We start from the raw sequence: 15583 nt of genomic DNA on the forward strand, positions 1-15583 counted from the left end.
TTTTTTTCTTTTTTTCCTTCCTTCCTTAACTTCCCATTGCTACCACCAACCCCACGGGAGAAATACAGAAACTGGAAGAAGCTTAAAAGATATAAAATGAAAAGGAATCAAGGGGAATAACTTGGTGGAATTGTGGAGACAAACTATTAAGGAAGATATGCACGTGAATTATAGGTTAATATTGAATAGGCATGCTTAAAAGTTGATGGCTGTAATGCAAAACCACTAAAATTAAGGTGAGCTATACTGTATCAGTCAGGGAGAGCCTAGGATACCGTCTCCTCACACAATCAAAATTTCCACATAATAATAAGTAAATAAATAAATAAATAACCCTCTATCCATTTAGGTCAAATAACATCACAATATTTAATCTAAACACAGTCTAATGTGTTGAAAGGAGTTCAGAGACCTTTTTGGAAGCCACTAGAATAGCTAGAATATTTTAGTACAAATATTCTTGGCAAAAGCCAGATTACTGGCTGTGTCCAAATTTATAAAGAAGTACTCATGATGCAAAGTGCTTAATGAGCATGCAACAAAGTTTCCAAGGAAAAATACTTGCTGAGTTTCTGGAGATGAGTTCTCCAAAAACACCTCTTCCCTGAGCAGTGCAAAGTGGATTCTTCCTCTCTCCCTCCACTTCCTCACCTGCCTGAAAGTCCCAACTGCAGCCATAGACTGGGCAAGAGTGCTAATGCAGTCCCTGCAGGACTTACCTCAGAAAGGAGACTACTAGGGGAGCTATTTCCTACCCTTGCATTCCAAGTCTCACTCTCCATCAACCTGGTGTCACCCCTTTTCTTTCTACTTGGTTCACATACTCCCTCCTCTCCCTACCACCATACTTCTGAAATCTGTCTGATAAAGAGTGACTTGAGTTAGACAAACCTGGATCTAACTTCCAGCTCCAGTTGTGTCATGTAGCCTCAGTGAACCTCAGCTTACTCATGTAAAATGAGTCAAATGGCACTTCTGTCACAGTACTGGGGACTAGTTTCCTCTTGCTTCCTTTGCTGTCACAAATCACCACAAATTTAGTTGCCTATTACAACTCAAATTTACAATCTTACAGTTCTGGAGGTTAAAAGTTTAACATCAATCTCACTATGTTAAATAAAGGTGTTGCCTGGCTTCACACCCTTTTGGAGATTGAAGGGGAGAGTCTGTTTCTCTGCCTTTTCCATCAGAGAGGACAGCCTCATTCCATCACCTATGAGTCCTACATCACAGTGCCATTCCTCCCTTGACTTCCTTCATCACATGGCCTTCTCTTTTATACCTTCCTCTTACAAGAAAGGACCTTATAATTACACTGGCTCCACCTGATAATCCAGGGCACTCTCTCCATCTCAAGAGCTTTTGCTTAATCACAGCTGCAAAGCACTTTTTGCCACATAATGTAACATTTTCACAGGTTCTGGGGATAAGCACAAGGACATTTTCTTTTGTTGGAGAGAAGGGAGGCGATCATTTGGTATCGTAGGGTATCACAAGGATCAAATGAAATGATATTAGTAATTAAGTATAGGCCTTACTATACTCAATAACTTCGGATTCCTTTCTGTCTCCCCACTCCACAGTTGCTCCTACAGAGTACCCATCCTTCTTCCACATCACATTCCTCTCCTGCTAGTAGCAATTAAAAGGGGAAAGGGGTGTTTAAAAAGTTCCGCTTCATTATTTCACCTGGACCAGATGTAAGGTCATAAGTAGACTATAATCAGTGAAGCTTGGTAGCTAACTCCACATTTCAGAGGGTAAATGGACTCCCATAACCACAGGCATTCAAGACACTAACCGCACTGAGCACAAACCCATACTCTCAGCATAGCTCTCCTTAAACTCATGTCTACCATCCCCTCTGGCTCTAGGACACTCAAAGCCACACACTAGACTTTAGTCTGCTTCTGGAAAATATCAATTCAGTCCCTACTCCAAGCCTCAGCATTTACAGTGCCCATCTCGTCCGTCAGAGCTCAGTGAAAATGTCCCATCCCCAATGGGGTCTCTCCTATCACCCCATTCTTCTCCTTCACCTGTCACTATCTGCCATCATCTTGTCTATTTGCTATTTACATGATTATTGTCTATCTTCCTACTAGAATGTTCCATGAGGGCACAGAGTTTGTCTATTGTTTTTTTTATTTCACTGGGTCCCTAGCAGTGGGCCTGGCAGTCAGCATAAAATCATTTATCAGCAAAGAGTACATGAGGGCCTGTTACGGGCTAGGCACTGTCTGGAAGCTGGACTGGAGATTTAGTAACAAACCCATACACAAAGTCCCTGCTTTAATGGGAATGAGGGCTGACGAGTAAGAAAGCAGCTCTTTTCCGTCCTTCCTCCTCTCTCTTCTGATTTCCTGACAGGGCCTCCACATACAGACACAAAACACGTACATGACAGAATGAGAATGTTTAAGGCCATGGAAGCCCTACCCAGGCTTGTTTTGCCCATAGTCATATACCACGGCCCTGTTCAAACTGAAGCCTAAGGGTTTAGGCAATCTAAAAGTCCAGGGAAGGACTGGAGGTATAGCTCAGTGGTAGACCACTTGTCTAGTTCTGGGCTCAATTCTAGCACTGCCAAAAAAAAAAAGTCTGAGCGATCAATCAACTAAGTGGAGGGAATTAAAAATGAGAATGAGAATGTTAATCTACAGAAGGAAGAAAAGGATTCCTTTTTTTTTCTCTCATTTTTTTTTAAGAACTGCCATAGTCACTAGTCATTTGAACTATTTAAAGATGGGCACTGCCAAGAAAAGGTCATGGAGGACTTCAGTCAGGCTTCTGTACATTTAAACCATAGATCAGGCTGAGCTACACAGAGAGAAAGTGAACTGTGTGCATATCTGGCCAGTGGCTCTCCTAGAAACAAAAGCCTCAGGTCCCCAGGGCAGCCAAGGGAAGGAAAGGGCCAACAGGCCTGGCATCTCACAGCTGCTGGCAGGAGCAGTCCCAGGAGTTTGGTGGACTGGCACCCAGAGACTCAGGATTGTGACTGCTGGCAGCTGCTGTCGCCAGAAGCTTGTTGTGCAGCCCTGACTTTGAGCAGCAGGGCAGCTTTCCAAAGGTGCCAGAAAGTGGCAGGGGGAGTGAGAGAGAGAGAGAGAGAGAGAGAGAGAGAGAGAGAGAGAGAGAGAGTGAGAGAGTGTATGTGTGTGTGTGTGTGTGGTGTGTGTGTGTGTGTGTGTGTGTGTGTGTGTGTGTAGCAGGGGAAGGAATGGTGAAAGAGAATTTGTTTCAGTAAAAATATTCTTATTTTGCTGGGCACCCATGGCTCATGCCTGAAATCCTAGCTACTCTGGAGGCAGAGATCAGGAAGATCACATTTCAAAGCCAGCCTGGGCAAATAGTTCACAAGACCCTAGCTCACGAAAAAGGGGTGGTGGAGTGGCTCAAGGCAGAGGCTCTGAGTTCAAACCCCAGTACCTCCCCTGTCCCTCTCAAATTATAGAAGTTCACAAGTTGTGTAAAAGGTAAAGGCTATATTCTTTATATAAAGTGTTAACTTATTTAATAAAGACAAGATACCTAAGTGCTTGTGGTATACTTTTTTTATGATGAATCTATATTGCTCTTTTCATTAGAGAAAATAAAGGCAGTTTCTGTTTAATTAGGGATTTAAAAAAAGATACTTTTAAAATACTGTGGTAGAATGCCTGCCTAGCAAGTATGAGGCACTGAGTTCAACACTCACACACACAAAAAAAAACAAAAAACAAAAAACAAACTAAAATAACAACAACAACAAAACCCTGGTAAAATATGACTAGTTGACTAGTGAATGAAACTTCATGGCTATTTCTTTACCCAAAGACAGAACTAGAGAAACTAAGCTTGTGAGAAAACTCTGTATTTGAGAAAGTATGAAGTTTCTCAGCTCAGTATTTCACGCTTCTTTACTGTTAGAAAAGGCCTTGTTGTTAGTCTTACATGTTCACTCAGCTTTTACCCACTTGGTCTGACTGTCACAAAGAGAGCAGCTGAAAGTACATAAGAACTCTGCAAGCAATACCAACCATGTAAGATTCTTGCGGCAATATCCCATAAAATCTATCTACCTTCATACCCTGAAAAGGCTATCCTTTAGTGTTTGGCACCTTGGTTTACCATGATTTCTGAAATCTGGTAATTTCCTTATTGTCATAAAGGACATTATATCCCTCAAATTTAGTTCATGGAGGAAACCATAATCTTTTGCAGAGCATGGTGGTGCATGCCTCTAATCTCACCACTTGGAAGGTGGAGACTGGAAGATTGAGGGTCTCAGTGTCAGCCTGGGCTATAGAGTGAGACCTGTCTCAAAATAGGAAAAAGAAAAGAGAAGAAATTTCTCTTAAAGAAACACACGTCCCTTGGCTTGTGTCTTGGTAAAAAGTGTACATGTGGCAGTAATGATGGCATGATGGAACAGGGACCTTAAGCAGATGCACACGCAGTGCTAGCCAAAGACCCTGAAGTGAGGTGAGCTTTAGGACTCAGGCTCCCTCAAAGTGTAGAGAGGTAATGTGGTACACACACATTTTATTTAACCTCCTGTATGAAGACTGGGGCAGTACTTGTGTCCATGTACAGTACTATTTCTACACCAAAAATTTGGAATATGAACGCTAAGTATGTATGTTCTGAAATTTCTTACTTCAAATCTAAAAAACAACCATTAAAAAACAAATATCAGTTCAAGTAAGGCTTTGGTGCCAAATAAAGTATTTTAAAACTTTCAGTTTTCAGACCTTTCAGAGATCCAATATTACAAGCATGGGTGGTAAAGCTCTACCTCTAGCAGTGTACTACTTACATTACAAAACCCTTAGTTTTGCTCACTTATGCACTTTGCTCACTTATGCAGGGGGGGTCTGGTTTTGTCTCTTTTCCTACGATGAGGGACTATGAACTCAAACTGATTAGGAAAGCAATGTTCATTCAGTTAAAATCTGAAGATGAGTTTAGTGATTTTAGACAGTTAAGCTAAATACTTGGGAATAATAAACATTAAATTCAGTGGTTCCTTTCCAATGGGGAAATACAGGGATGTAATTAGGAAAGAGCAGGCAGGGAGTTTCAACTCTACTGATACCATTGCCAGCTTTGGACTGACCACAGCTAGCTCTTGGCCCAACAACTGAGGTCCATTCACTGCAGTGCCTGCTGCAGACAAAACTCAATCTGTTCTAACTCCCTCAGACTTCACCAGAGAATGAGGGCAGGCAGAGAGCATGCAGGCAGACCACAATTCGGCAGATAAACACTGGGGCATTTGGAAGATATTTAATCAGCATTATTTTCTCCTGAGTAAATTCCAATTTTGTTCCAATTCAAGAATATTGAGAGTATTTTATATTTCTTCAATGGCTGAGGTCTTTTAGCATTCTATACTTTTCAGAGTTTTCACATGCAGTATCTCCTTAAGTTTTCAAAGCAGTCTTATAAAGTAAGTGAGCAAACTTATTTCCACTTTACCAAGAGAAGACAAAAGTTTCTTGTTGTCAAGTAACTGGCATGGTATCCCAAATCTGAACAGAGGTAGAAGTGGAACCAGGACCTAGGTCCTGTCTCTTTCTTTGAGAAATTCAAAAACCTCATACTACAGAGCGTCCCTAATTGAAAATCTGAAATCCAAAATGCTCCAAAATTAGGAACTACCTGAGCAGCACTCAAATGAGAGTTAACATTTGACCTCCACCAAGAAGAAATAAACAATAGTATCTACTATCCATCAAGAACAAGAACTGAATAATTTGATCAAAGCATACATTCTCATTTTCACTAAGAAAGTATCCCATTTGCTGTAAACAATGATGCCCCTTGCCCAGAAGTATAAAAGCATAAACCTTTGTTGGAAGGATGAGGAGAGAACGATCCTATTTTGTATTTTGGAACAGTGACACTGGGCAGAGTAGTGAAGGAAATGGAAGGTAATGAACATCTGTCTAACAAGTATGTTCACAGAGTTGTGCTTTGTGCTATAAATATGTCACCTCATGTAACCCTCATTAAGAAAACCACCCAGTGTAAGCAGAACTGAAATTAAAATAGCCAAATGAGAAAACCCTGTATCCCCTGCTTTTCCAGAAAGACAACATACCTGTAACTGCTGAACCACTCCTGATCGTAGGTTGCCAAATCCATAGTGGCACTGAGGGTGCAAAGAACTTTCTGATACCTCTTCATAAGGGGTCTGCTCAATTTCCCAGTCAAACTCTTCATCATCATCTTCAGCTACTTCCTCAGAAACTTCAGTTGCACCTAAATGTGTTAAACATTCATATTTTTTTTAAAGTACTTGGATTCCTACATACAATTAGGAGAAGAAAACATCCAGGAAAAAAATGCCTATATATACGTGCACCAAAAGACATGTACAAGAATATTCACAGTGCCACTATCCACAAAGTTCAAAACAATGGAACCAAGCCAAACATTCACCAGCAGTAGGAGACAGAAATAAATGTGGTAGCCCGGCATGATGGTACATGCCTATAATCCCAACTACTCTGGAGACTGAGATAAACAGGATCATGGCTCAAGGCCAGCTCAGGCAAAAAGACTAGCAAGACTCCTACCTCAACAATTAAAGTCAGGTGTGGTGGCTTGTGGCTATGGTTCAAGCTATGCAGGAGGCATAGATAGGAGGATGGTGGTCCAAGGCCAGCACTGAGCAAAAAAATGAAACTTTATACAAAAAATAACTTTAAGAAAGCAAAAAAGGATTGAGGTGGGGCATAACTAAAATAATAGCACACCTGCCTAGCAAGCACAAGGCCCTGAGTTCAAACTCCAGTACTATCAAAAAATAAAAATAAAAAATAAACATGGTATATTTATAAAATATAAGATCATATAGTAATAAAAGCAGACAGACCTCTGCTACAATATGAATAAATCCAATAAAAATAATATTTAGTGCAAGAAGACAAAAAATATATACTGTAAGAATTATAGATACAATGTGAAAATAGGCAAGAGGGGATACTGGTACTCTCTCCTTGAAGAGGAGAGAGTGCAAAGTAAGTGGGAGGAGCTCCAGGAGGGACTCCAGGCCGCTGGAAATAAACATTCTGGTTCTTGACCTAGTTGGTGTTCACATTATGTAGCTCATTAAACTGCACACATCTGACAAGATCATGCCGAAACTGGTCCAAAAATGTGACTGACCTCTGGTTCACTTAAGTTATTTATATCTTTTAAGTATACACCAAATACACAATTTTCATATGACCATCTGTCTTTTTACCTGAAGTATTTTCTCCAATTTGCTATTTGCTAAATCCCTCTTCCCTAGACACCCAGGGCATCCCAAACATTTCTATTTATCTCCACTCCCTCCCAACCTTAGTAAACATACCTATTTCCTCCACAAGTGGTTTGGCCATCCTAGGTTTTCTTGGTGCCAGAAGAGCAGTTAACATGTTTAGCCCCTCAAAATGCTGGCCAGGAGTTTCCTTGGGCAATCGAATGGTAAAAATTCCTTAAAGATAAATGTGTTAATGCTTAGACAGATAAAAATATTCAAAGACTTCACAAATATGTCCAAGAAACACGTCTTGGTAAAACCTAATTCTATTGCATGGGGCTCCAAAATTATGCTCTTATATGGACTTAGTGAACACAAATCAAAATAGAAAAAGGTTCAAATGGAGCTTTTCAGAGGCTGCCACCTCTATAAGAAATTAATCTGTTCAAGTTACAGGCTGCTTTAATCTTACCTAGTATTACCTTAACCTACTTATAATGTTAAAGTCCAAGTCAAAATTTCTAAAATTCAACAGCTAATGAGGCAATAGCTTAGAATTAACCACTAGCTACTTATAAAATATATTTCTGGACTAAGAAGAAAAAAATCAAGATCTCTAATCCAATGGAGAATAGCAGCAGTTTTAAAAATGCACAAAATATTAAATAAAGCAATTATGGCTTAATAGAGTTTCTTTGATATCTCAAGAGATACCTCCCTACAGTTTATCCATGGCAGACTAAAGTTCTATCTCAAGTTCCTTGATTGGGTTTATCAACTTCATCTAAGCTCCACTGTAAACTTACAACAGTGCTTACTATTCTTTTATTTTTGTTTGATTTTCTGAGACAGTGTCTCTTTATGTAGCCCAGGCTGGCTTCAAATTCACAACCGTCCTGCCTCAGTCTCCCAAGGGCTGGAATTACATCATGTCTGTAACTCCATGGCTGTAATAGCAGCATGACTATTACACCTAAAATTTTAACTCTTTCAGTGCACTGAACTGAATTCCAATGTATCAAATATAGTTCAACCCAAATAGTTCCACTGAACAACCTTCCTAAACTCCACATACTTCTAAAACTTAATAACTTTGTTTCAATAAGCAACCTACCTGCAGATTTGCTAGCTAGGAAGGCAGGTTCCTTAGACTTCACCACCACATTACCTACACTGTTATGAGTGAGAACTTCATCACTTAACTCTCTCATCCCACTCTCCCTCCATTCCCCTAGTTCACTGAGGTCTACAGAGCACTGAATAAATGACACGAGAGTACACAAGGCACTGCTGTTCCACATCCAGTGACAAAGGAAAGCCGGTGGCTTCTAGAAAAGGAAAATAAATGGTTTCATGGCTAGCTAGAATGAGTGATTTATCAATCAAGAGAAGAAAATCCAATTAGCCTTTTAATGCCACCCATGGATAGCTTCTCTCTCATCTACCTGTCATTAAAATTCAAGTTTGAAAACTGTACAAGAAAGGCTCCATTCACAAGCTTATAAATCACCCACACCTTTTGTAATCAATCATCTCACACATTCTAATCTTTACTTTTAAACACCTACTAAATGTAGAAGAAACACTTCCAGAAATGGAGTCAGAATATTTAACTAATTCACCTTGCCTTTGAAGATTATTGTGAAATATTTTAAAGGACTCAGGAAATTGTAATTGTCCAAACATCCATAAATAACAGACACTGAACATTAAAGGAAGAGTGATGGGGCAGACTGCAACTGCCAGACATAAAGGTCCCTATGGTATCTTAAAAAACTATTGTGTAAATACTCTAATGTGGAAAATACATAGAAAAAGTATAAAAATGCCAAAAATGATACCTTTGTCTACATCATAGGACCCTTGCTCGCTTCCATTTTCTACAACCCTTCCAGGAAGGTTTAACCTGCAGATTTAACACAAAGTCTTAGGAATTACAAGACAACATATGTGATCATTAATAATAGTATGCATTTATCCATCAAAATATACCGACCACTTAAAAAGAAAGTTCTTCACCATTTCTTTCATTTTTTACAAACTAAATTAACAGATTCCTTCCCAACTAAGAAAGCAAAAATTAGAGATGACTCATTTTTCTATTTGACTATTCCAGTCCACCAATAAAACAGACTGAAAAAAAGAAAAGCCACAATAAAGTTATCACTATAGATATAATTTTTCTCCTTCTTGATGAACAGAAAATTATTTACATGCCTGGGGCCTGATATAGTGGGTGCTCAATAAAAGTACACTAATTGGCTTCCTAAACAAGAGAAATAAGCTAGAAAACGGGAAACAAAGAAAGAAAACCAACTTCTTATATAAGACAGATTACTTTAAAAAAGACAGAAAGCAAAAAAGTTTTTCTTAAATCTCATTATTACTACATGAGTATTTCTCCCTCATTAATACTAACGGAAATGAACTGATTCCTCTGCTTCTGATTCTAGCCTGTTTTAATCAGTCTCAAAAAAAGGTTTCCAAGCTGGGTGCCAGTAGCTCATATCTATAATCCTGGTTCAAAGCCAGCCTGGGCAAATAATTTGTTGAGACCGACTCAAAAATATCCAATGTGTGGCAAGTGTAAATTCAAACTTCCCAGTACCCATCCCCCCCAAAAATGTTTCCAAAACACAAATCTGATTGTTACTTTTCTATTTGAAAAAGTCTCTGTGGCTGCCTGACACTGACAAGATAATTTAAACTCCAGTACAGCATGAGGTCCACCCCATACCATTCCAAACCTCTTTCCTCCTACTCCCAACACCCTTGCTTCCTATCAAATCCTATTAAATTAAAAACAAACAAAAAAAAGGAAACCTGGCTGATTCCAAAAGGCCCAAGTGTTCAATTTCGTTGCTTTTGATGCAATGTCTCCCCAGACTATGATGTACTTTCGGAACCGAGATCCCTTCCAGGCCCAGCCTAAGGGATCTGTTTACGGATAAACTAGTCATAATGGTTATAAACACTAACTAGTGTCAGAATCTGAATCATTTACCATTTATCAGTCGTGTAACTTCCTCTGGACAAGTTAATTAACTTCAAGAATCATAATGCCTCATTTGTAAAAAAGGGGAAACAGCAGTACTTACTGGACCGTTACTGTGAGAATGAAAGAATCCACGCCTTAGTGGCTGGTATTAATAAACCCGTACTCAGAAAATGTGAGCTACTGTTACTATCTCTTTTCCCCTACCTCTTACAGGTAGGGAGCTAATTTTAAAATTACATTTTCAGATCTGCCTTCCTAGCTCAACTCTCAATTTGTCAATGAGAGGGCCAGATTTAATTCATCTTTGGAATACTGTCTGTTAAAAACTATATTTTCAAAGATTGCCATCTTACACCACTTCTGCAGAAGTGGGTCTATGCCCTCTTCCTTCAAAACTCAATTGGCTTCTGGGGCTTTTTTTTTTTTTTTTTTTTTTTTTTTTTGCTATATCAACATAATGAAGTTATGTCATAAAAGGTGGTATGAATTCCGCTTTGCTTGCACAAATGCCTGCTCTTGAAAATGTCAACCACCATGTTATTAATCTGACTCCCCCAAAGAAACACAAAAGAGACCATGTAAAGAAACTACATAGACCATGTGAAGAAAGCCGTCCCACCAGCCTCCAGCTGCCTCAACCCTTACTATTCTATATTCCAGGTCCAGCCACCATTTGACCACAATGGCATCAAAGTCTTTAAGCCAAAACAGACCAGCCAAACTCTCACAGAGTGCCTTACCCACAGAAACCAGAGCAGATAATAAAATGACTGCTGCTGTTTTACACCATCAAGTTTGAGTTGCTGACATGACACATAATTGACACAGTAAAAAATTAAAATAGAACTGCCATATGATCTGGGCATATAAGGGAGTATATGTGTCAGGATATAATAGATACTTGCACACCTATGTTTATTGCAGCACTGCTCACAATAGCCAAGCAATAGAAATAACCCACATGTCCTACATCAGACAAATGGACCAAGACAATGTGGTGTATATACAGATATATAATGGAGTTTTATTCAGCCATAGGAAGAATGAAACTGTAGTTTGAAAGTATATAGATGGAACTGGAGGACATCATGTTAAATAAGTAGGTCAGGTTCAGAAAGACAAAGGCCGCATGTTTTCTCTCATATGTGAAAAAGATCCAAAAGATTAACATATACAAAAAAGCAACATGATCATATACAAACTGATATATGGAACAAGTGTTCGTAATCATGGAACTATTCCCTGGAACTTGGGGGAGGAGAGAAAGGAAAACAGAATGATAGTCAATGATATCGAAATACATTACATCTGTGCAGATAGAGGATATAATGATATGTATTGAAAGCTGTTGGGGGGGTTGGAGGGAAGTGGTAACGGAGAGTAACAGAAGGAGTTGAACTGACCAAAGTATACTCACAGTGGAGTTACATCAAGAAACCCCTTTGAACATTGACTTTGGAATTAATAATTAAAGACAGGACAGTAAAATAGGTATACTGTGGGAGGGGGTACCTGTGGGAGGGGGAAGGGTGAATGGAGATGAAGGTGAGGGTGGTTTCATATACATATATGAAATAAAATGATGAAATCTCTTACAATTGCTTTAAGTGGGGCAGAGATGGGAGTTGGGGGGGTAGATAGTAGGGGCAATCTAAGCAACATACAATGTAAGGCTATTCAGAATTGTCACAATGAATCCTTCCTATATAACGAATATATCCTAATAAAAATGAAAAAACAAATGGGCTTAATGAGCTATCAAAAACAATGGTACAGTAGTCCACCATTTCATTTTCTGTGATTTCAGTTACCTGCCCAAGGCCCCAAAATACAGTACAATGCAATACAGTATAATGCAATATATTTTGAGGGAATGACCACTTACACATAACTTTTATTACAGTGTATTGTTATAACTGCTCTATTAATTATTGTTAACTTCTTACTGTGCCTAATTTACAAATTATGCTTTACCTTATACCTAAAGTAAAGGTACAGGGGGAAATCTAGTATAGATAAGGCTCAGTACTGTCTATTGTTTCAGGAATCCACTGAGGGGTCTTGGAATGCATCTCCCAAGGATAAGGGGGACAGACTACTGTATAATCAAATTGGTAAATTAAGTTGGGATATAATGGTGGTTTCCGCACAGGGAAGAAACCAGCATGACTAGAGAGTAAAGTTTAGTCTGAAAGGGGAGGACAAGGGATCGACAATATTTTAGGAAGAAAAATCTGGCAACGTCCTCTGCAGAATAGGGAAATAGTTATGCCTAGCTCCAAGGATCGCTGTCAAAATTAACATGACATACCTAGAGCTCTTAAGAGTGCTGCTAGCCCACCACACTGCAGGTGACGAGCGTTAGATACTACACTGCTATAATGGTTCTGCAAGGAGCAGAATCTAAACAGACAGGTGCTGTCTGCTGCCTGTCTCTCGCCGGGCCTGGGGAAATCACCACAATTACAGAGTTAAACCAAACACGGAAGCAGGAGGAAGGAATTGGCTAATTTGGTGTCAAGGGTGCCAAGGAAAGTGAGAATTCCAGGAAGCAAGGAGCTAAGTAGGAAGTGGGCAAACAGAAGTGGACTGGGAAAAGTCCAAAGGACCGATGGTCTGGGAAGTTACCAAGGTCAGCGCGCGGTCCGGGGTGGGGATGGGGAGGCTGGGACAGCGAACGCGAGCGAACGGGACGAACAGAAGAGGCCAGGAAGGATGCAAACCGGGGCGACAGCATCGAAGCCGACAGTGACACTTTCGGACTGTCCGTCAGAAAGCTTCGATAGGTCGGTCGCCTCCCCGGCGCCTAAGCGGCGTGCAGAGGCGATGGTTCAATCCAGAACTGCTCCCTCCTCATCCATTCCCCTCGCCACCACCCATCAATGAACGACCGCCTAAGTAATGAATCCCGCACGCGCGCTCTTCACACCCCCAGGCGCCCGGAACTCGCCTGAGAAAGTACGGCTTGGCGTAGAACTTGAAGTCCACGCCTTCGAAATAGACGTCGAACTCCGAGACCCGGGCGTAGGGCACGCGGATGGCGACCGTCAGGAAGTCGGAGTCCTGACTGAGGTCGAACGCAGGGGTCAGCATCTCAGCGCGGGACGCAGGTACCGCCGAGGCACCGCGACTCAAACTCAAAAAAACCCGCACACGCGGACGCCCGTGTTGTCAACCACTGCGCTTCCGGCCGGAGACGGAAGTGTCCGTGCGTCAAGTAGGAAGTCCCGCCCACACGCCCATCTCCGTGGAGACCAGACGCTGTAAATGAAGAGGCGGAGTTTTCACAACAACCGGGAAGACAGTGAGCAGTATTTGGGCATAGTAGTTTAACCCAGAAAAAATTTGGGGGGAACTGGAACGAGAAGACGCACCAAGCTATAGAGCGTTAGAAATGCTTTTAACAGCATTGGTTTTGCAGGTAGACAGATGTGCGTTTGAATCCCTTCTCAGCTGAGGTTCCCGGCTGTAGAACCTCAGGGGAGTCACTGAGCTTTTCTGTCCTTCAGAAATCTCCACTACAGGCGGTCGTGGTGGTGCCAATCTGTAATCCCAGCTACTCGGGAGACAAAGGTAGGAGGATATTGCGGTCCTACGCCGGCATAAGCAAAAAGCATGAGACTCCATCTTAAATAAATACTAAAAGCAAAACGACTAGAGCTTACCTAGCAAGCGCGAGCCCCTGAATTTAAGCGCCCCCCCAAAAAAACTACTGTAAGAGGAGGTTAATCCTAGAAACTACCCTTATAGTGATGCTACGAGGATAACATGAAGTATGCATGTAGAACTCTAACAAAACATCTGGTAAATTGTCAGCGCTCGTATGTTGGAGGAGGTGCGCAGTAGCCACAGCGACCTCCTTTAGTTCTCACTTGTCACTGATTCTCTACTTCTCTCCTCCCACACCACCCACCAGCTGCCTCTCCCCTTCGTAATCTCTTATATGAGTAGGGTTTTCTAATTAACATCCAATAATCTCATCTAATCCACACTACAAACTCCAAAGAAAAGTGGACTCAGAGAAGTTAAGCAATAGTTCATAAAATCATGCATTTTGCAAGGATCAGAACACAGAACGTTTGGCTCTCGAGCTGTGTCCAGGCCAACATTGATGAAATGTGATCTCTTTGTAGTTTCCCCATTTCATTGCTGTTGTTTTTCTCACTTTTATCCTTATACTGGTCAGAGATTGTCTTTGTCTCTTTTTTCTTACTTGTGTTTACATCGTAGTCTGTTTTCCTCCTAGTCTCCCAATGCCTCTCCCTCGAATTTCCCTCTTCCCTCAAATATTCCCTTGATCTTTCTTCCCTCTCCTTATTTCTATTTCCTGTTACCACACCAGAAACTAGCATAGACCAACTATGGTTTTAAATATCTGTGGGAAAGGGGTTAAATTCATCTTCTAGGATGGTGAAGATCACCATATAACTTCAAAAGCCTTTTCAACAGCTGGATTTTTTTTCTTTTTTTTTTTAATGATTCTAAGGAAACAGTCTTGAAACTTAATTAGGTCTGAGAAAAAAATATTATCAGAACCTAACATTAATTGAACACTTAACTATGTGCCAGAACTGCAGCGAACCCCTTCTGTGTTCTCATTTTCCCACCCTGACAGCTCTGTAAAGAAGGCATATGTCTTCCTTTCCCTTGCACAGGATTGCACAGCTTGTCAGTGGTCCAATGCAAATTGAAACCCAGGGAAGTCTGATTCCTGAGTCCAGGCTCTAGACTACTAAAAGAGTTGACTGCCTCTAATATTACCACCTACCCCTTAGCTTCACAATCTGAGGCCAAGTCTGCCTGCTTTAGACCATTCTGGGCCTTACAAATAATAGGCACTCAATATTAACAATGAATAGACGCCAACCTGGAATTAGTAACGGCCTTGAGATAGGCCGTTAGCAAAATTATTCCAAATTAGCTTCTCTAGAAAGAATCTTTAGGTCTACCAAAGGACCTCATTCCTGTAGGTCACAAACAGTAATCTTTTTACATTATTGATGCCAGAGAATTAACTGAAACCAGCTATGCTATCCACAAGGAAATTCTAATTTAAAGCATTTTACCAACTAGATCTGTGCTTTTCCTGGTGTGCTTTATTATGTGTTTGGCAACACACACACGCACACACACCCAGAGACATGCAACTTTGTCTCTCTCCTTCTCTAAAGGTGAGCCTTCCAACTACTCTTGAAGACCCCTTTACATGTCCACATACATTTCTTTTTTTTTTTCATTTTTCTTTTATTACACATACATTTCTATATACTCTATGACTTCCTGTTTAGACACTTTGTCTGAACATATTATCACACTATAAATCTAATTTGGAAATATGCTCTTGTACT

At 40.6% G+C, this 15583-nt stretch overlaps 1 protein-coding gene across 1 annotated transcript in view; it reads right to left on the reverse strand.

Annotated features, from left to right (window-relative positions):
• Shq1 (SHQ1, H/ACA ribonucleoprotein assembly factor) overlaps positions 1–13328 on the reverse strand; it is a 94826-nt gene extending 81498 nt beyond the window's left edge. The window contains exons 1-4 of the mRNA XM_020168314.2: positions 13186–13328; positions 9079–9143; positions 7349–7471; positions 6089–6249 (exon numbers count right to left, since the gene is read on the reverse strand). Of these exons, the coding sequence (XP_020023903.2) occupies positions 6089–6249; positions 7349–7471; positions 9079–9143; positions 13186–13328 (492 nt within the window). The remainder of the gene's footprint in view (positions 1–6088; positions 6250–7348; positions 7472–9078; positions 9144–13185) is intronic.
• Between the last annotated feature and the right edge of the window lie 2255 nt (positions 13329–15583).

The sequence above is a fragment of the Castor canadensis genome, chromosome 10, assembly GCF_047511655.1.
Source record: "Castor canadensis chromosome 10, mCasCan1.hap1v2, whole genome shotgun sequence".
Lineage (NCBI taxonomy): Eukaryota > Metazoa > Chordata > Mammalia > Rodentia > Castoridae > Castor > Castor canadensis.